This window comes from Bubalus kerabau, chromosome 22, assembly GCF_029407905.1.
Source record: "Bubalus kerabau isolate K-KA32 ecotype Philippines breed swamp buffalo chromosome 22, PCC_UOA_SB_1v2, whole genome shotgun sequence".
Lineage (NCBI taxonomy): Eukaryota > Metazoa > Chordata > Mammalia > Artiodactyla > Bovidae > Bubalus > Bubalus kerabau.
The window spans coordinates 20473332-20495141 of NC_073645.1; the positions used below are offsets into that span (position 1 = coordinate 20473332).

The following is a 21810-nucleotide window of genomic DNA, read 5'->3' on the forward strand; positions in this document are numbered from 1 at the left end:
TTGCACAAAATGTGACTAACAGTTCAAATGTGCAAAAGGCATTATGAACAATGAGCAAGAAGAGAAAAGCAGACCCTGTTTTGGCAGCATATTTGGGAAAGTTTAATGAGGGAAAGAGCATATAGGGCCATTAATGTAAGGAATATTTATTGGACACCTGTTATGTGCCAGGAACTCTGGTAGGTAACAAGGAAATGATAAATAGCTTTAGGTGATAAAAGTCTGATAACAAGTAGGCTTGGGAAGAAAGAATAGGAGATAAAGTAACTAATTAGAGGAAAAGGAATATGGCTTCAAAGATTCTTGGAGCCTGATGACCTCAAGGCTCAAAAATCATTAGTACTGGGCTTCCCTGGTGGCCCAGTGGTTAAGAATCTGTCTTGCAACACACTGGACACCAGTTCGATCCCTGGTCTGGGAAGATCCCACATGCCACAGGGCAACTAAGCCCACGCACCACGTAATTATCAAGCCTGCGCTCTGGAGTCTGCAAGCCGCAGCTACTGAAGCCATGTGCCTAGAGCCTGTGCTGTCCAACAAGAGAAGCCACCACAATGAGTAAGTCCACACACAGTAACTAGAGAGTATCCCCCACTCTCCACAGCTAGAAAAGGCCCATGCAGAGCAACAAAGACCCAAACAAAACACACCAAAAAATAAATAAATATATTAAAAAAAATCATTAGTACTCAAGGGCACCATCAAAATCAGGGTTGTTCTGCCAAACTGGGGAGTGAAAAACATTGATTAGTCTTATTTCATGAGTTTCTTCATCTAGATTAATGACCTTCTTCCCTGACACCAAAAAGATTGAGGGGGAAATGCCAGTGAAAGGCAACCCCTCCAAAATGGTTGTAAAACCTTTTTGTGGTAGTTCTAGTAAGACTCAATAAGACTCAATTGGTTAAGGAGTTTATAACTACCGAATGATCCAGAAAACCACAGTTTCAATCTTTTATTTTTGGTAAACATGACCATCAAAAGTTTGGTCTATAGATGACAAAATATCTTCTGATTTCCATCCTCAGCTACCTTTTCTTTGAAATTCTATTTCTTCTTTCTACTTTGTTATGTTTGTCTTGCTAGTAATCTACTTTTCTATTGCTATTTATCACCTTCTGCCTCTACCTTTTCTGTTCTAGCTGAAATGTTCTAGATACCAAGGAACTTTAAAATTGTTTTGAATTCTTTCTTTAGGAAGCAATCACTTAAAACATTTGGTTCTTAGACCAAAGAACAACTAAGGCTATTATTAGTTATAATATTATAAGTTGTATTATGATACAACTAAGTTCCCATTTTACTGTTTCTCACACATTTCTTTTAACTGATCTGTCATACCAATGATAGAGGGCATGGAACAGGAGCTGCCACATAATAAGACCCCTTGCTAACTAGGTGATCACTCCAGTATGGTTGCCTCCTTCCTTCTTCAGAATGAGTGATTCCTCACCCCTAGCCTTAGTCCTAAACTTACAGAGTTGAAGGGACTTAGGTTATTACTAAACACAAAACATTTTATTTTACAGATGATGGGTAGTCAAGGTGGGTGAATTCATCAAGTCAGCAGCAGTCCAAAATAAAATCATTTTCTTGACTTCAAGCCAATGTTCTTTCCCTTCATCATGCTATCTCTTACTGCATGGCTAGCTAAGACATTTTAAATGGGCTTTGGCAGGCTAGCCAGGGAACCCACGATTTATTACAGTTTCTATGAGAAAACTAATTCTGAGTTGTGCTCAGAATTCAGAATATATCTTTCAACCTCCTACTCATCCTCTCACCACTCTGGTGAACATAGTATCTAGCCACAGGAATGAATGGAGAAGACCGTTTTTTATTCTTAATAACTTATTATACTTGGAAATGAATAGAATACAATTTGTTTATCAAACCAAAGCAAATATTTATACAGTCAGAGTCCTCAAAATTGAAGATCGATTTTTAGGATGAATCTTCTAGAGATATCCAAATTAGCTACTTGTCTTTCTTAGAAATAAATCCATTACTAATGCTTCTTCAGCCAACCAGTTGCAAATCCACACAGTATGCTTTGAAAGACAAGCATAGAAAACCAACTTACTTCCTGGAGCAAATGGGAGAGGGATCTAAAAATCGCAGTAGGGTGGACTAGGATCCCTGTTTTTTAATAACAAAGAAAGACAAAAGGAGGGGGAAAGAGCAGGTAACTTAGCTTGATATGAAAAATATTCATTTAAGTCATTTACATACTATTACTTTACCTAATTATGGCAAAGCCTTAGGGATTATTCACATCATTAAATATGTCAAGTTAAATTATTTGATTGTAATACAAACCTCCTGTTTAGAGTCTCTCAGTATTCATACTTTGTTGCTCATATAGTTGGGTTATCTGCTCACAGGTTCTAACATAAGATGAAGGAACAGTGCTGGACTGGGAACTGGAGGACAATGTACCTTGCACAGTTAGAAAGGCAAAGGCAATGGCAGTGAATATGACTAACAGCTTCACTGTCTATTGAGCCAGTTTGTAAAATCTTGGGGAAGGAGAGGCATCATGTAGGGAACTTTTTAACTGTCTCTTTGGATACCTAGTTACAATTTAGTTTCTGATTCTCATTGTACTTAAATTCATGGTTTTGTTACATACTGTATTTCTAAAAATTTATACTAAGGTTGAGTGTGTGGAAATTGAGTAAATTTAAATTATAATGAGTGGTTCTGTTTCTGGAGAACGAAAAATTTCACCCCATCATTTAGAGATATTCCTTGATAACATGGTCCCCATGCTTCATACAAATTTTCATTTTCCTCTTTTACACACAATCATTTTGGATGTTCAATGAACATTCAATGAGGATTTAAGACTTGCCATTTTTGACTTGGTACTCCTGATCATTTCAGCCCACATCCCAAGTGTACCATATTTATGAAACCCAGATTTCTCATAAGTACTTTCAATTTTATGTTTTCCATTTATTTTCCTGCAAGAATAAAATGCCATAAAATATTTCAATATTGCACAGTGATGTGCATTCAAAGATGGTAACACCATTGGCTAGCAGTAGGTTTTGCCATGTTACTGATCTAAATGTTTATTTATCAAAGAATCTTTAAAAAAATTAAATTTGGCATCCAAAAGGAGGCTTAGAGGCATTAAATATTTTTAAGAGTATAGCTTTATCAAATCAAGCATGCTTAAAATAGAAACTGTCTATAAATAAGAGGAATACAGTCTGACACTTCTTGTTCTCCTTTTATCTCATATTTCCTTATTTCTCCCAGATAAGTGACAAGGAGAGTAAAGGGACCATTCCAAAACAGCTACTGTGTGCCAGGAATTGTGGTAGGTAATTTGCACAAATACTCTCTTCAAGGCCAGTGCCAATAGTGTATTTTATGTCAGGAAAAAAAAAGCAGAAAAACAAAAACCCAAGATCCCAGAAGCTATTAACTTCAGTCAATCGTTGTTTGCTGAACTGAGGAATTCGACTGAAAAAGAACCATTCATCATTAGAAAAGGACTCAATAAAACTGTACTTAAATGGATCTTTAATAGTATAGTTTTTATATATTTGTGTGGGATGGAGAATAATTTCATGGAGAACTATCAGAGTTCTGATAATTTTTAAAGAAATGGGTCTGACACTAATTTTACTGTATATTTAAACATCAAATTAAAGACCTGTGTTTTCAAGGTAGATTTATGTGCTAGGAACTCAAAATTAATGATATACCTAAGGCTCTACATTCTCTGCACAGATTTCCCAAACCTGGTGTTATTAACAAGTGTATAGTAAAACAGAGGACTATTTCTATTTTAAGTTCTTCCTTCTCCTTCTTCTGACCCCTCAGCAGAGTGAAATTCAAGGATCCCCCCCTGTCTCTTATGGCCAAAACTAAGATCTATAAAGTATGCAGAGCAATAAGTGGGGTCCCTGGCATGCCAAGCTTCTGGTTCCCAACCATTTTTAGATGTTCCTTGGCAAGCATACTGAATTATAAATGCCCCAAATACTTGATAGTTCCATACCTGGGAGATATGGAAAAAGGAAACTTCTAGAAGGTCAATAGTCACTGAACACATTTCTACATCTGGGCATCTTTTGAGGGAGAGAGCTTGGCCATTTGGATATGGGAAGTGTGATGACCTGGAATCAGCAGGTCCAGATTCTAGACCCACCTCTTCCTCTAACCAACTGAGTACTCTTGGCTCCAGGCTTCAGTGAAATTAGATTTTCCTTCTTATCTAAAAGGAGTTAGGACTAATCCCTCTCTAAAGTCCTTTTGAGTTTGCTGTATGTGACCAGCCCTGGCATTTAAACACACTCCTGAAGCTACAGAAAAGCTGGAGAATCATTTAAAAATTAGGATATACCTTCTTGCTTGAATACTGTAAGTTTTAAATCATAACCACAGAAGTTAGATTGGACTAGCAAATAAGTAAGACCTAATATAAGTGCATTTCTGTAAAATCACTTGTACATTTCTGATCAATCTTTTCAGGCTCCTGACATGAAAATTAGTCCAGTTCCAATTAAGTCATCATCCTCTTGGCAAACGAGGATATGGATCAATAGATGATGGGGAATGAAGTTCTTAGTTTTTTGATTCTTTGCGCCTTAATAATATCTTCTTCAAGGTAAGCCCAAACCAGCAGGGCCGCAGCAATATCAGTGATGAGAGTGGGTCTTAAGGTCAGCAGTCAGGCCATAAAACTCAACATGAAGACATCATTAACAGGCTGAAAACTGCAAGTCTCAAAGTCCAGAAGGAGGTAGCCTTTAGGAGGTGGAATCAGCGACCTCTGGGTGGAACAGGTGGAGGAGGATGGAAGGTCTCCCTGGTCGGAGGCCTGAAATGGAAGACAAAGCAATTATGATCAAACAGATTTGATGAACTACTTCTTAGGAATCCATGATATGTTGCAAACTTGGTATACTATGGTATACTATGCAAAGGACACATCCTTCAATTAATAAAACTGGAGGCACATACGGACCTTTCAGTGGCATACATGCTGATCTGTGGATTGCAATCCTAGCCAACATTAGAATCACTCCGGGTGGGGGGCTTTGAGAAATACCAGTTCCCAGGCTCAATCCCAGACCTATTCCATCATAATCTCTGGAGGATAAGGCTCAAGCATGACAACATGTAAATAGTGTTCCTCCTTCAACCAGTTGTATTAACCATGTGGTTTATTTTGTGAAGCTTTGACATCCTGTCCTGGCTCATCCTGGAAGGCCTGCCCCTCTGAGGGGGGCTAATTCCTCTAAGCAGCCTGCAGTTAGCACACATTTCACATGCAAACTAACCAATCCAGAGTCCATATCCCAAACACCTTCAGCACTGGGACTCTCAAAGTCCAGGCCTCTATCCACCTGCACTAATCACCCCAGGGCCAGGTGTTGGGCAACTGGAGACAGCCCCTGGGCCCCAAAGCCTGCAGAAATTACTCAAACTGCTGCTGCTGCTGCTGCTGCTGCTGCTAAGTCGCTTCAGTCATGTCTGACTCTGTGCGATCCCATAGATGGCAGCCCACCAGGCTCCCCCGTCCCTGGGATTCTCCAGGCAAGAACACTGGAGTGGGTTGCCAAATCTGCCTAGGCTGCCTCACTGGTTCCTTCCTGCAGAACCCACAAGAAAAGTTCCTGCCCCTCTTTCTGCCCTACCTGCCCTTCTGCCTAAACCTGGGGCTTTCCTGTGTGCCCCACCCCAGCATAATGTGCCCGCCTCCTCTTGAGATCTAGGAGTATAACAAACCACCTATTCAATGGTAGTTGTCTCCTGATATGCTGACCTTGCCACACCTAAATAATAATAAAATCTATATTTTAAAACTCCAGTGATTCAAATATGCAGCCAGGCAGCAGACACACTGCAGTAGGGAGATCCTTGAGAGAGGACTTAAGAATTTCTGAAGTCAGCTTCTCACAACTACTTCTACTTGGGATCACTCAGTGTTGTCTCAACTCCACATCCACTTTCCTAGAAGCCTCCCTCCACATTGCCTAGATGGTTTTTGAACAGTGCTAAATGACACTCCAGATAGACCTGGGGGAATATATTTACAAGAGGTTCAACAATCGAGATGGTATTTCCATATGTGTGCTGTAAAACCAATATTTAATTCTCTTGGAAGCAAGTCAATAAGTCAAGAAAGAGCGCTTTGTCAAGTGCTGTAATTGAACTGTGCTACCCTGGAACTACATAGTTGATTGAATGAATCGATGAGTAAATATTTATTAAATGTCTCTTGAATGCAAGTTTTGCATAGGTCAAGGAAACGATAAAGGAGTTGGGAAAAGACGGGCCATCTCAGAAGGCAGAGAGGGAGGCAGAAGTAGAAAAGAATAACAACAGATATCCTCAAGAGGTCCTACAGCACCTGGGAGTAGATGGTTTTGTGTGATTGTCTCTTTATCCAGAGAAAACAGTCTCCTTCCATTGCCCCAACCTGCCGTATGAACCATGAGCTTAGAGGAGAAAGCTGAAGAACCCTCAGGTGTTACCAGTCATCACCTAAATGAGCTGAGGCTGGCTTGATGGTTTCCTTCCTTCCTCTCAACAAACATATATCTACTGTGCATTAACCTCTGGTGTGGGATATAACAGTAAGTAAAGTGGGCTTTGATCCCACCCTCAAAGTGCTGAGACTGTAATGGATGAGACAGACAATAGGGAAAGTCAGTGCTCCGTACCGAATGTTTTGTTAGGGACGTTCGTAACCTATGAACACGTGGCATAGGCATTCACTCGCACATCTGAAGGACAAGTTCAACAAGTTCAAACTTCTCTGTTTCTCATCTGCCAGACGGAAGTAAAGATGTCCACACTGGAGTAATGTGTGCCGCCTGGAAGGTGGAAGATGGAGAGCACTTTCTGGCTTAGAGTAGGCACTCAAGAGGTAAAGCTAATAATTTTATTATTTGTGGTGAAAGACCTGTTCTTAGACCTTTTCCCCATGTATGCCCCATGAGCCTTACATTTTACCTTCCATCACAAAGAGAGGCACGATTCCCTCCTGGTCACTCTTCCTCTGTTGACCCACTCTGCAATTGAGCAGGTCTGTAAGCAAACCTGGAGAAGGAAATGGCAACCCACTGCAGTGTTCTTGCCTGGAGAATCCCCGGGACAGAGGAGCCTGGTGGGCTGCCATCTATGGGGTCACACAGAGTTAGACATGACTGAAGCAACGAAGTGCAGCAGCAAACACACCATCTCCATATTTCTTTCTGGTGAACAGCCCAGCGAAAGATTGGAAGCCCTGTCTTTGGGAATGGATTTGTGATTATAGACATATCAGAACCACGGAAGTAAAATGTATCAAATCAGAATTGAGGGGCGGTCTGTGGGGAAATAGCCTCCAAGGACATTGGGAAGCTGGAGTTGGACACAGGATTGTCCACTCCAGAGACCTGGGCACTGACTGCTTTCTCCTCCGTGTTGAGGACATAACTTTGGTTCAAGAACCCAGCAATCCTAATGTTGGTTAACATTCTTTTAAAGCAGGTCTGTTATTTAGACGGTATGCTTTTGTATGATCACAACATTGTTAAAAAATATTTTTAAGCTTCCCTACTAGTAAATAGCCTCAGGTCTAAGTCCCCTTACTCTCTGACCACTCCCCCTGCTCCTGCCTAGGGACTCCACAGATATCTTTACAAGCGAAAGTCACTCAGTTGTGCTTGACTTTTTGCAACCCCATGGACTCTACAGTCCATGGAATTCTCCAGGCTGGAATATTGCAGTCGGTAGCCTTTCCTTCTCCAGGGGATCTTCCCAACCCGGGGATCGAACCCAGGTCTCCCACATTGCAGGCTGATTCTTTACCAGTTGAGCCACCAGGGAAGTCCAAGCAGCTAAAAGGTTAACTCTTGGTACTCCAGGAGGCCTTCAGAAATATGCTCTGATTTGTTAGTACCTAGGCTGTGCCTTAAAGGGGAGTGCAGATTGTTGTGCTGAGCTCATTGTGTTCAGTCGTGTCTGACTCTTTGCAACTCCATGGACTATAGCCTACCAGGCTCCTCTGTCCATGGAATTTTCTAGGCAAGAATACTGGAGTGGGTTGCCATTTCCTTCTCTAGGGGATCTTCCCCACGCAGGGATCGAACATGCGTCTCTTCTTCTTCTGCATTGACAGGAGGATTTTTTTTTACCACTGCACCACCTAGGAAGCCCATAGTGATTGGCAAAATCACTAGTAAACAGCAAAACATATTCAAAAACAAAGGGGCAATGTCTCAGCAAGATATTGGCTCTTTTTTTCTCTACTGGCAGGACTTTATACCTATGAAGAATGTGACACTGTCAGCTGCCCACTCTGTGGGAACTGCAAGGGAAACGCCACACAAGGATATAATGCATCTGCTCCTGTTCATGTCACCATCTGCCTTCCCTAACTTTGAAGTCTGTTGGGAACTTACAGCCTGTGGGAATGTGAAGCTTCTTTCTACTGATGTGTAACCCACCTGCACTGCGGTACATGACTTGATGGCTAGCTGTCAACCCAATCAGTATCAATCTATCATCTGCCCATTCACTTACTTGCATGATAAATATTTGCTAAGTTCCTAGCATGTGCCAACTACTGAGTTAACTCCATATTGTACTGGGGAGAGTAGAAAAAACTTTAAAAATCAAAACAGTCTTCATCATTTTGAAGTTTACCATCTACTTGGGAGATAGATATGCAAACAAGGACCACGATGTGGAGTGAGTTATAACAGAGGCATTTGGGGAACACAGAAGGTTCATGCTACAGAGGAACATCAGGGCAGGCTTCAGAGAAGAGCTGAAGTTTTGACAGAGTCCTAAAGGATGTGCAGGAATCTTCTAAGCAGAGATTGGAAAGGAGTAGGAAGACAGCATTCTAGGCAAAAGGAACAGATTGGGTAAAGACCGTACAAAATGGCACAGCTCACTAGGAATGCTTAAGGGGTGAAACATCAGTGAATACAGGAGAGAGATGGGACTTAGGGCTACGGCATGCTAAAAAATACAGAAATAAATGCAAGGCTTTTATGCCAGGAAGTGACATCATCAGCTATTTCTGTTCTAGCAAGTGCACTCTTGTGCAATGTGGAGGAGGGACTGACTGGAGGCAGGGAGGTAAATGCAGGGATGAACTTATGCATGGGCAGATGGAGAGGAGGGGGTGGATCTGAGAGTTGCAAGGGCAGCAGAATGAACAGAGCCTGGGGGGCTGCAAAGGAGCAAGAATGAAGGCTGCCTCCGGGGTTAGGGACTTGGAGAAGAAAGAAAATAGTGTCATGTCTCTGGCTGGGAAGTCATGAGAAGAAGGCAGTTCGGGGCAGAGGAAGGCAGGTGGGATGATGAGTTCAATGAGATCGTGAGTGCAAAAACTGAACTCATCATCCCACCTGCCTTCCTCTGGCCCGAACTACCTTCTTCTCATGACTTCCCAGCCAAAAAAGCTCAACATTCAGAAAACTAAGATATGGCATCCAGTCCCATCACTTCATGGCAAATAGATGGGGAAACAATGGAAACAGTGGCTGACTTTATTTTTCTGGGCTCCAAAATCACTCTGGATGGTGATTGCAGCCATGAAATTAAAAGACCCTTGCTCCTTGGAAGGAAAGTTATGACCAACCTAGACAGCATATTAAAAAGCAGAGACATTACTTTGCCAACAAAGGTCCATCTAGTCAAGGCTATGGTTTTTCCAGTAGTCAGGTATGGATGTGAGAGCTGGACTATAAAGAAAGCTGAGCACAAAAGAATTGATGCTTTTGAACTGTGGTGTTGGAGAAGACTCTCGAGAGTCCCTTGTACTGCAAGGAGATCCAACCAGTCCATCTTAAAGGAGATCAGTCCTGGGTGTTCATTGGAGGGACTGATGCTGAAGCTGAAACTCCAATACTTTGGCCACCTGATGTGGAGAGCTGACTCATTTGAAAAGACCCTGATGCTGGGAAAGATTGAGGGCAGGGGGAGAAGGGGACGACAGAGGATGAGATGGTTGGATGGCATCACCAACTCAATGGACATGGGTTTGGGCGGACTCCGGGAGTTGGTGATGGACAGGAAGGCCTGGCGTGCTGCGGTTCATGGGGTCACAAAGGGTCAGACACGACTGAGTGACTGAACTGAACTGAACTTGAGATCTCTGGGACCACTGGTGAGGTCCCCAGTGAAGAGCAGGAAATAGAAGGCCAAGATAGAGATGGAGATCGACTTGGAGCTGACAGTTCAAGCTCTGGGGACAGCATGCAGAGTGAGGAGAGGAAGAGACCAGGGCTGGGGAGAGTGATGAGTGGGATGTGCTGTTTGGGGAAGGGAAGTTCAGGAGAACATAAAGGGGGAAGAGTTGCCAGTTCGCAGATCTGGAAGTGAAGTGGAGAATATCCAGTCAGCCTCCCCTCTTATCCATCAGTAGGTCAAGCATTCAGGACAAAGGCCCATGTTATTCATCGCTCAAACACCTCCTCATTTAATTATGAACATTATATCCAGTTTCAGAACAACTGCATCTTTTCCAATCTTCACATCAAAAATGCACCCAAACCCTTTTTCTATCAATTACAGATTTCTTTGTAAACACCATTTCTTTAGTCAAATGTGTTTTCCTCCTTTTTCTCTCCCCATCTTTATCACAACATGCTTCCAGAATCTCCCAAACAATTCAACTGCCATTTCTCTTTACACATTAAATGCATCCCCATTTCCAGTCTTTAATTTCTGGAATCCACTTCCCTAGTTGTTCTCTCTCCTGCAGACAAAGTTCCACAGAGTCTTTGAAGCTCTACATTTCAAGACTGATGTTCTTTTTAATCTTGGAACAATTAGATAACTCCCTCATTTACCTTCAAGAATAAAAGGTCTTAGATCTTCTCCCATGACACCTGGACCTCCTTGGACAGGTATAACACAATGACTAAATGACTGGACCCTGGAGTCAGGCACACCTAGGTTTATCACAGAGATAAAGTCTCCATGGCCCCAGTTTCTACCTCTGCAAAATGGGATAACTCTAAACATCTACCACTTGAAGTTGTGGAGAGAATTAAATGAGTTAATGCATTTAGTGAGTTTACCAGAATACCCAGCACATAGTAAGTGCCAATAAATACAAGCATTTATTACCATAACTGCTCTCCATAAACATCCCTCCTCAATCACCAACTATATATAATTTTCAAGTAACAGAACATAATGCAAATTCAGCAGACAGGACTAGATTATCACTAAAGTTCCTTCTAGGGCTAATGCTCTAATATGTGACCTCTAGTCTACAACAGGGAAACATGTTTGGTGAGGGTGAAGCATTTTGGGACTGTGGGAGGTTTTCGTAGCAAGTGTCAGTAGGTGAATGTTGCCAAAAGTGGTAACAGCAAAGACAGAAATGGAGAGATCCTCAGTGCAGAGTCAGCTGCTCTTTCCAGAAAAACATAAGAAAAACCTCCCTGTGGCACTTTCTCAACAAATTTCACTGATGAGGTTTATTTGAGTTAAAAGATTCAAAATGAAAAAAAAAAAAAAACAACCCTAGTTAATCACTCCTTACCCACACACTGTATTTTAGACATCAAAGAATTAAACTCCTAAGACAAGCCTAGGCTTTTATTCCCAAAGCTTCCTTTCTGCCTTAGCAGACAGTTACACAAGCTAGCTTTGACCACCTTTTCAGTGGTTCCACAAGACCTCAAAAAGGTTCCTGCCAGAAGCCAGAACACACCTCAGAGCCCCATAAGTCAGTCACACTCCTTTGTCTAATGCCCAGTCCCCAATCTCCATAGGCTCATCCTTCTGTATAAAGAATCACACAGACAGTTGTGCTCTTATTTAGGGCCAGAAACTCAATCCTTACAACTCTGTGAGGAAGTCCATTTATTATCTCCATTTACTGGACACAGAAATAAAGTCTCATGAAAGTTAAACAATCCATCCATGTACACAAGAGGCTGCTGGGGTCTTCCCAGGTGGTGTTTCCCCACTACCACACCATCCTGTCTCTCATCTGCATTTTCATCCCCAAGTGCTTCTTATCTTCTGGTCCTCCAGAAGCACTGTCCCCACAATACAACCAAGGGAATTAATTATTCAGGAGTTGAATTCTAGCCAAACAGATTTAAAAAAAATATGCAAAATGTTGACCTTTCCCAGTGTATTTCACTGACAAAATACTGAATTTGTTACTTAGAGTCTGCAACTGGATAAAGCATCACTTAAGTGAATGAAGAGTCCACGTTGAAATGTGTCCAAAGTATGCATTTCAGTGAGTTTAGCTCTGTACTCACTCTTGGGTCACCTTAGATGTCCCCAGACCCTACTCTGCCCTGAGACTCAACAAGCAAGGAAAAAAATGTTCTGTCAGCTTCCTTGTTACCTCTGTGAGGCGGCTCGGGGTGGCACCCTGGGGGGCCTCTCAAGGGGCACGGTGGGCGCGCTGTCCACTTGTAGAGGGCCTGGACTACGACTCCTGGTAACCTCGGGAGCTTCATTATCCTACAGCAAAAAAAAAAAAAAAAAAAAAAAAGATGAGAGAGAAGGCTGAAAATGACATTAAGCAGCAACACAGCGGGACAGAGCCATCCCACAAGTTCCTCGGCTCTCCCCAGGCTTTTGTGGAAGGTTACTCACTGAATGAAAATCAACAACCCAGCAACACGGGGGGCAGTTTCCCACTGACTCTGACAACCAGAGTCACTGAAGAGACGATGGGACCTGAGTTACTGACATTGTTAGTGACCTGAGCTCTCGTTCCTTGCTGCTCAGCGTGATTCGTGGGCCACCAACAGTGAGCATCACCTGGCAGCTTATGAGAACCACAGGGTTTCAGGCTCCTCCTCACACCTGCATTTTCACAAGATCCTAGGTGATCCTTATGCATAGTAAAGTTTAAGGAGCATTGCTCTAGGGGAACCAGGTAGGGCTGGAGAAGTTTTCTTTTTAAGCAGAAGTCCCTTTGGGGGACTGTGATTGGTCCTCCGTCACAGGATAATACAAGCTGTGCGCTGGTGGGTGGCCCACCCTAGGACCCTACCTCAGGGAGTCTCCCGGGTTGGCAGTGACTTGTGTGACCCCCACCCGTGGAGAAGCAGAAAAACATGGTGAGAGAAAAAGCAGACACCCACAGGAAAAAGGAGACCAGAGAGTGTGTGGCCTGCGGGTGGTGGTGGGGGGACACAAACCACCAGCCCCGGCTCTGCATGCCTGCCGCTCCTGACCCAGGCCCAGAAAGGTGACCGCCACCCCTGGATTCCGGATACTCACCCAGTCCCCTCTCTCAGACACCCCTTTTGGTTTAACCCTCTCCCTCCTTCCTTCCCTCCCTCCCTTCCTTTCTTCTCCTCTTTTTATTGATGGGAAATTAATATAACATAAAGCGATCATTTTAAAGTGAACAATCAGTGCCATTCAGTACGTTCACAGTATCGTGCAACCACCATTCCTGTCTAGTCCCCGGACATTTTCCCGACACACCCTAAAGGAAACACTATCCCTTAGGCAGTTTCTCCCCATTTCCCCTATCCCCAGCCCTGGTAACCACCAACCTTCTATCTCGATGGATCTACCTATTCTGGATGTCTCAAATAAATGAAGTCCCACAATGGATGACCTTTTGTGTCTGGCTTCTTTCTCTTGGATTTCTCTTTCCTGCAGTGAAATGACCCCTGAGACAAAGACCTCTGTGGGTGGGGGTGCCCCAGCTCTCACCTCGTTGTCCCCCTCCATCCCGCTGCTCACACTGAGGAGGCTCCGGGTGCTGGACCGGTTACTCGCGCTGCCTAAAGGGTGCAAACAGAGTCAGCTGGACTGCGCAGGCTCTCGAGATGAAGTAAAAGGCAAAAATCTAGTACTCACTGATAGAAACAGCACATAAGCTGTGAATGCAGGATTCTTCAAAATGCTGCTATCTAATAATATACCATGTTATTAGAGTTCACTTCTTTCAGCATAAAAATGGGTCATCTTTTTATGACCACGTTTTGCTTTATAGCTACCATTTACCAAGAGCTCACCCCACGTTCTATGCTTTAAAAGCATGACTGCCTTTAATCCCTAGGAAAACCTTATCTGATGCTAGTACTTCGATTTGACAGACTAGGAAGCAGAGATGCTCTGTTTCTCACCTGTTCAGTGGTGTTTCTTAAATCTGCAAACAAACTTTGTTACTGAAGTTTTTTTACCTATTTAGGAATTACAGCAAGCACGTGCAAGTATTACGCATGTATACACACCTTCTAAAAGGGGGCCAGTGTGACACAGAACACAAAGCACAAATTCAAAAGTATGATTTACACACCAGATAGGAATTATGACTGTGTGAGTTCAGCTGCTTAGAGATGTAAGTTGAGGATTTATCACCTAAATCACTGAAACAGCATTATCCAATTGAGTTTTCTGGAAATGTTCTGCTGTGTGCTGTTCAGTTTGGTAGCTAATGTGACACAGTGCAACTGAGGAACTGAATTTTAAATTTTATTTAGTTTTAACGAACAGATTTACATAGTCATATGCAGTTATGGGCTACTGCACTGGACAGGACAGCATTAGAATATGCTCAAGGACGTGATGGTTTGGCAGTGAAGAAGGAAGATTAACAGTTAATCAACTAAAACTTTGACTTAATTTTTCCAATATATGCTGTTAACAGTATTGCCAGCATTTAGGTTTAGCTGAATTTTCACTCAAAATAGCTACTTCTATTAGTTTATAGGTAAACTGTCTTAGTTTTGACTTCATTATGCCATCAACTTTGACCTAATTAATTTAGATACCAGCTTCACAAAAGCAGATTGAGATTATAATTTTGGACTATTTCTTGGAGGTAGATTTTTAAATTTAAGATAATGTGTCAAAATATTTCTAGAAACCAGGGGATTCAGACTTTGTTTCAGAGTTAAGGACCACACGACCCTGTCTGTTTCTATCCAGCTGCCCACATATAACACTGTTCGCTCAGCTAGAATGTCCTTTCCTTCCCACTCCCCCAGCCCACTCCATCCACAAATTTGAAACCTCCTCAGGCTCCAATGCTCAGGACAAATGCTATCAAAACCTTTCCTGATTCCCCCAGATGGAAGTAACCCCTCCTGTGCATGGGCTTCCATCCCTGTGGGGCCAAGCCTCCACATCATTCATCATTGTTCATCTTATTCCTTTACAACGAACCAGACTCCGTCCAGAGATTATCTGCTGGGAGGGAGCAAAAAGGTGTCCAGGAGCTGATTCTAGGATCCTGGAAATTCACACCCACCAGTTCCCACTATCCTTTCCCTTGGTGTTGTTGCATTTTTAACCCCCAGTGCTTGACTTTGAACCCTCACTCCTGGTTTATCTGCCCTGGCCCTCTCCCTTCTCCAAGACCGATGACCTGGTTGGCCCCAACCCACCTGGATGGCACCGTTGGTAGGAGGTTCTGGCCCTGGCCCCCCATCACATTCACTCTTGTCGGGGGAAAGGGGCAGCGCCCACGCCTTGCCAGGCTTCTGTCACCAGGGAAGAAGGATCAGACAAGCCTATAAATTGCCCTCTTTTTACACTTTCTGTCCTGCATTATAAGCTCCCAGAGGACAGACCCTGTTTCTTTTTCAGCTTTATGTCTCCAGGGTACAGTCTAGCTCCACATGCACAGAGCAGTCCTCAATATTGATAGAGGTATGAATGAGAGAAAAAAATGATCATGTATACGATTGTTAAGAAACTTGAGTCAGGCAAACAAGAAGGAGCTCAATGGTCTTTCTTTAATGAAACTTTTGTTCTGTTAAACATAACACTAATATCTTGTGCTTAAAATTGTAGATATAACTAGATTTAACCTGAAACTGTTTTCCTATAGTTTCCAACAGATGACAGCCGCAGCACGATAAAATAGTGCTGTTTTTAGGGCATGATTCTGGGGGTTGAAGGGCTGTTGGTGGCTCAGAGCTGGACTATCCTCCTTCTCTCTCCTTGCCCTGTGAACTCTCTCTCTTTGGAAGGAAATATGTCCCCAAGGTTGAGTACACAGAAAGATCTGTATGTGAACCCCCGATCCTCTGCTTAATTGTCAAGTGACCCAGGATTAGATGCTTAACCTATGTCTCGGTTTCCTGATCTCAGAGCACTACTGTATAGGATGAGATCGTATGGTAACATGCTTGGCACAGAGCCTGTAAGAGCAAGCATTTAATTAATTACCGCAGCTATCATCATCATCATCACCAACTTCAAGATGGCAGATTATCCATTAATGACTCAAGGGCGCCACCTCCGGTATCCACACCTTTGTGCTGCCTCCTCCTCACCTCCCTCTTGGCTTAGCCGCGGGACTCACTTTCGCCAATTCGACATTATCAAGTGTGATGTAAGGCAAAGCTTGATAAGCACTTGCACACCGGGGCTTGCTTTTCTGGAATGCTCCCTATATGGATCTTGTTATCACACAAGAAGTTCAGGCTATTGAATTAGAGGCCATATACAGAGAGGCCCTGAAGAATGAGAGGCCATCATGGATGCCAAGTCCATGCCAAGCTTACAGCTGAGTCCAGTTGCACAAGTGACCCAAACTGGCCACACGGGGCAGAGGTGAGCCATCCCCACGGACTCCTGCCGAGTTTAGAATCAGGCATAAATAAATGATTATGTTTAAAGCCGTTGCATTTTTGGATAGTTTGTTACACAGCAATAGATAACTGAATAACAGGGACCGGATGCAATCTACAGCCACAGAGTAAAATAAAACCCTCTGGTCTGTCATTTAATAACATTTTCTTACCCAATCAGCTAGCGATCCCCAGGCAGTAAACCACCACACAAGGTAAAAAGCAGAGTGTATGCTTTCCTTTCTAGTCTCACTCCAAAGTAACTTAAAGTAAAACATACAGATAAAATAGTTTAAATGAATCCAAACCCGAAATGAGTATTCTGCGTTTATCTTGTTAAATTTCCCCTTCCCTTACCCCAGAAAGCCCTGCCTTCACCCCCAGAGTGTCTACACTCCTTCTCTCCTCCACAGTACATCTGAGATGGGTTGCCTGCCCCTTGCTTCCTCTGCCATCTGTGATCACTGGGAAAATCTCTCCCATTTCTGAACTTGTCAGAATTCTCTAATTTGCCTCAAGGGGGTAGTATATATTATTACCCTCATTATGTAAGGGGAGATTTTCATCTCTATCAAGTCCAGACTTAACATGGCTGTGTGATACGCTTTGGGTATGTTTCAACAGGTAACAGTGGCAGAGGGAAGAGCTGGGTTCTACTCCTATTGCCATTGACTGGTTGTGGGACCTTGGGCAAAACTCTTTCCCTTTCTGGGTTACAAATACTCTGCTAATAAAGTAGGGAGGAGGAACAGTTCAGAGGCTCTTGACCTAAGTCCACAGATGGGCAAAATTGTGTGTGTGTTAAAACATGTGCAAATGTATTTTTATAAGAAGGACATGCAGAGCATACGTCAGATTCTCAAAGGGGTTCGTGATACAGAAAAGATAAAGAAGCTCTGGGTTAGATGAGCTTCCAGTTCCTACCTCCACATGGCAGTCTTCCACCTGACATTCAAGGAGACTTTGAGTCCTGAAATTCAGCTTGTCTCTTGCTCTTTAATTTTTTTCCCCTAGCCACTTTTGTTAACACTGAAATGTAAGAAAGCAGGGAAACTCAATTTATTTGGCTTGTGAAGCAGGTGTGTCTGAAGTCAGTTAACATTGCCCTGGATCCGGAAACAAAGCCCCAGCTCCTGCCTGCACATCAGCGGGTATTGTCTGTCGCAATCAGACTCCTATTCAAGCTTTCAAGCCAAAAGAAAGACATTTCCAAATCAGATCCTCAACTGCCTATACAGTTGGAATTCTCAAATCTGAATCCACTGTTACTTAATGTTTTTGACTTTGTGACTTTTCCTTTCCCTGACCATGGTTGAAGCAAAAAGAACAGTAAGCAAGAGTCTTGACCCTGATCCAGTCTGCCTGAGCTCAAATCCAAGCACTACCCCTTGTTGGCTATTTAACCTAGAGGAAGGCCCTAGGCTGCCTGTTTCCTCCTCAGTAAATAGAGGTGATAGTACCTATCCTGCAGAGTGATTTTGAGAATTAAATCAGAGAATCTGTGGAAGAGGCTTAGCAGATAGTGAATGCTCAATAAATATTAACCAGTACTATTACTAGGATTTTTCATTTATAAAAGTGATAGAGTAATAATTATCACACAATCTGCCTTCTGGGGATATTTGTGTAAAGGGTCTTCTGTGCCCTGAAAAAAAGGCAAACCTCACAGGCTAAATGTCCCTCATTTCTTACACCTCCTAGGCCCAAACCAGGCTCCAGTTAAGATCTTCTGGGCTCATCATAGAGCATGTTTCCAAGACCCAAAGGCACCTGCTGGAGCCCAGCTGTGAAGGCATCTGGGGCCACCTGCTTACTTGCTGTGCTGGAGGTACTGTCTGTTTTCCAGTCTCCTCGTCTTAGCTCTGTCCTTGGGGGAAAGACGCTTTTCCTGGGGCCACTCTCATAGACTCCATACTCCATTTTCCCAGGCATGTGTTGTGAGTGCCGAATTGGGACCGTGATCTCCAAGTCTGGAATTAGAGAGAAAGGGATCAGCTTTAAGGAACCGGGACGCCAGTTACCAAACTGCCAGTTACCAAACTGCGAAGCTGCTTCCTCTCTACCCGCCTCCTTCCCCTGAACCTGGAGGGGAGGGGAAGGAAAGGAGAGGAGGGGAGGGGAGGGGGGGAAGGAGAGGGGGAGGAGCCGCGGGGAAAGAGGGGCAGGAGGGTGGGGACCCTGCCCAATCAGCACGGAAGCTCCAGAACCATGAATGGCAATCACTGGCAGAAGGTTGGGTGGAGGAATGTTGGAAAGGGCAGAGAAGTGCTTTTGCATCAGGTGACAGAAAGAATGTACAATTAGGGAAAGGTTAGTGGCTCAGCCTGTAAAGAATTCACCTGCAATGCAGCAGACTGGGGTTCAATCCCTGGGTCAGGAAGGTGCCCTGGAGAAGGGAATGGCTACCCAGTCCAATATTCTTGCCTGGAGAATTTAATGGCCAGAGGAGCCTGGGGGTTGGACACAACTGAGCGACTAACATGTTCGTGGGTGCCCCAGCTCTGCCACTCACCAACTGTGGAACTTGAGTTAGTCAGCCAACCCCTCTGATTTCTTCCTTTTCTAAGGACGGGTTACGAATGCCATTGATTGTAATACTAGGTTATCCTGCACGTCATGCATAGTTCCGAGAGCCTACATATTCTTAGCTTCTTCAGTCCTCCAACACCCATGAAATAAATACTATTGTCAGCATGCTCAATAGAAACTAAGGTATAGAGACGTGGAGTAGCGTCTCCCAAGTCCCGTCAAGCAGCCGGTAAGTGGGATAGCTGGGATGTGAACCCAGGCTCCAAAGTCCAGGCCCTTAAGGACTCGGTTGCCTCCCATAGAGAGGGTGGGTGGTCCACAATGACAGTAATGATCCAGAGAATTCATGGAAAGAGGTCCATAAGATCCATGAAAGATTTTGTGAATTGCAAGGCTGATCAGTGGTTTGAGAACCCACAGATTCAGCAAGATAATTCCTTTGTCCTGCAAAGCATTAACCTGGCCTCTTCACTGGCTTAGCCTGATCAGTGACTGGTCTTTCTTCCCTGTGCCCTGGGGATTTCCACCCTTCGTTGCTATGAGCAGAAAACAACCCCAGCTGACAAGGGGAACAAAGTATCTGTGGGTGTCCAACCCAGCTTCCTCCCCAGGGAAGTGTGAAAGCCAGGTGAGCTCCTGTCACAGGGCTCCCCTTGAGGCCCCAGACCTTCCCAAGTCTCGGGGCAGAGACTCTAGGAAGAGGTGGAAGCATGGGTGGGCTTTCGGGGATGTGTGCCCTTAATCTCAAGGAACTACTTCCTCCTCTGCCTCCCCTCTGTTAGGGAGCAGGTGTGGCAGGAAGTCTAGGGAGTGTGGCACCTGCCAAAGCCAGAGGTCTGCCAAGAAGGGTGAATGTGTAAACTAGCACAGCAGGGAAGAGCGGGGGTGAGGATGGGCTGGATGGAGCGTGTGCTCAACATTCTGCATGGAGAGTATTAAAACAGCTGATTGCCAGCTTGCGTGGGCTCGAGCTTGCCTCATTCTAGAGACCCTGATCTCAAGGGTAGTGTATGGTCCTAGCTTTCCAGACCTCTGTGTAACACAGATCTTTTTCACATCCTTAGCCTCTTTTGGTTATGACTGAGCAGTGGAAGCACCCACCCACTTGGGTGCCTAAGCTTGGAAGTGCGTGGGCAGAGACTAGTCAGTGAACCCACACATGGGTGTGAACCCACAGTGTCTCAGAGCCCAAACAGGTAACACATTTCTCCCCCTCAGCTTTGACTGAGGTTTTTAATGACAATCTTTTCAAGGTAAATTCGTGACTGCTTAATTCACTTCAGTGAAGCAGTTTTCAGCTCACAACCAGTTCAAGGAAAGGTAAGTAAAATACACAGGAAAAAAGTTGGGAGTCAAAGTTCAAAAAAATCAAGTAGATCCAGGCTAAATGTCCACAAAATCCTGATATTCTTTGAACAGAGGAACAGTGCCAGGAAAAATAATTATCATCACTATACTGGGAATCACTTTTCCCAAAGTGCATTCACATGTGCTAATCTTCCTCCTCTGAACTTTGCTACTCTGGTAAGTGGGCTTTTCTGGTGGTTCAGTGGTAAAGAACTTTCCTGCCAACATGGGTTTGACCCCGGGGTCAGGAAGATCCCTTGAAGAAGGAAACGGCAAACCCACTCCAATATTCTTGCCTGGGAAATCCCACAGACAGAGGAGCCTGGCAAGCTGTAGTCCATGGGGCCACAAAGAGTTGGACACAATTTAGAGACTAAACAACAACAACTCTGTTAAGCAGATAAACTGGGTGTGACCACAGATGGGGAAACTGAGGCATGAAGTGGTTAATGGAAAAGTCTTGGATCATGAAATGATTTGGAGACAAAGCTGGGATCAGAATCCAGGCTTCCTGGGACCCAGCTTGCTCCTCCAGGTCCTGCCCTGCACTGACCACAGACACACCCAGAACACAAATATTGGTATTCTTCTCAGTGGGGCCAGGGCATTCAGTAAGTCCTGGGCCAGCCAGCCCTCTTCTGACTTCCTACACTATCAGTGCTCTGCACAGTCTGAGAGTAAGCCAACTCCCAGGGCTGAGAACAGACTGGCAGGTTATTATGAACAGACTTTACTTCTTAATCGTCCTTGGTCTTTTAACCCAAATTAAAGAAAAATCATCATTGTTTTTCTTTTCTAAGGCAAATGAGGTTTCCAAATGAATAGAGTCAGTCCTTGAGTGGGGTGGCCTCCATTCTTGGAAAAGATTGTTCAAGCAGAAATGCCATTCATCAGCCCCAATTCTCCTATAGGTCAATGTTATCCTGTGTGGACGATTTTCAATTTTTTTTTTTTGTTTTTTGTAAAGCAGAATATTTTCCTCTGAAGAAAACAGAAGCTCAAAATAGAAACAGACTTTTTTGTAAAGGAGTTGCAATGGTTGAAGCAGAGTAAGGGGCCCCAAGTCCTGTCCCATTCTTAATCTACCCCTACCCCATCCCTAACTGCCACCCTGCTCCTACCTGCTACCCCTACAAGCAGGGAGGCACCAGTGCTGGGGCAGCTGAATGTGAAAACCCTGGAATAGGCAATTTTAAGTTAGTATGTCACTAAATATACAATTGAGCTTTATGCAATTAACTAATGCATCACATTTACTCGGCCACAAATGACGCCTTTGCTTTGGCAGATGCTCTGATGCCCGGGGCCTGGCCAGGTAGTGCAGGGTCCAGCTTCCACCTGCATGACCTTTCTCTAGGAGCCAGATTCCAAGCGTCCATCCCAAAGACACAGGAGC

General features: G+C 43.9%; 1 protein-coding gene across 1 annotated transcript in view; it reads right to left on the reverse strand.

Annotated features, from left to right (window-relative positions):
* Positions 1 to 1821: 1821 nt before the first annotated feature.
* Positions 1822 to 21810, reverse strand: part of PIK3AP1 (phosphoinositide-3-kinase adaptor protein 1) — a 123195-nt gene continuing 103206 nt past the window's right edge. The window contains exons 14-17 of the mRNA XM_055560118.1: positions 18353 to 18508; positions 13669 to 13739; positions 12338 to 12456; positions 1822 to 4837 (exon numbers count right to left, since the gene is read on the reverse strand). Of these exons, the coding sequence (XP_055416093.1) occupies positions 4780 to 4837; positions 12338 to 12456; positions 13669 to 13739; positions 18353 to 18508 (404 nt within the window). The 3' untranslated portion in view covers positions 1822 to 4779. The remainder of the gene's footprint in view (positions 4838 to 12337; positions 12457 to 13668; positions 13740 to 18352; positions 18509 to 21810) is intronic.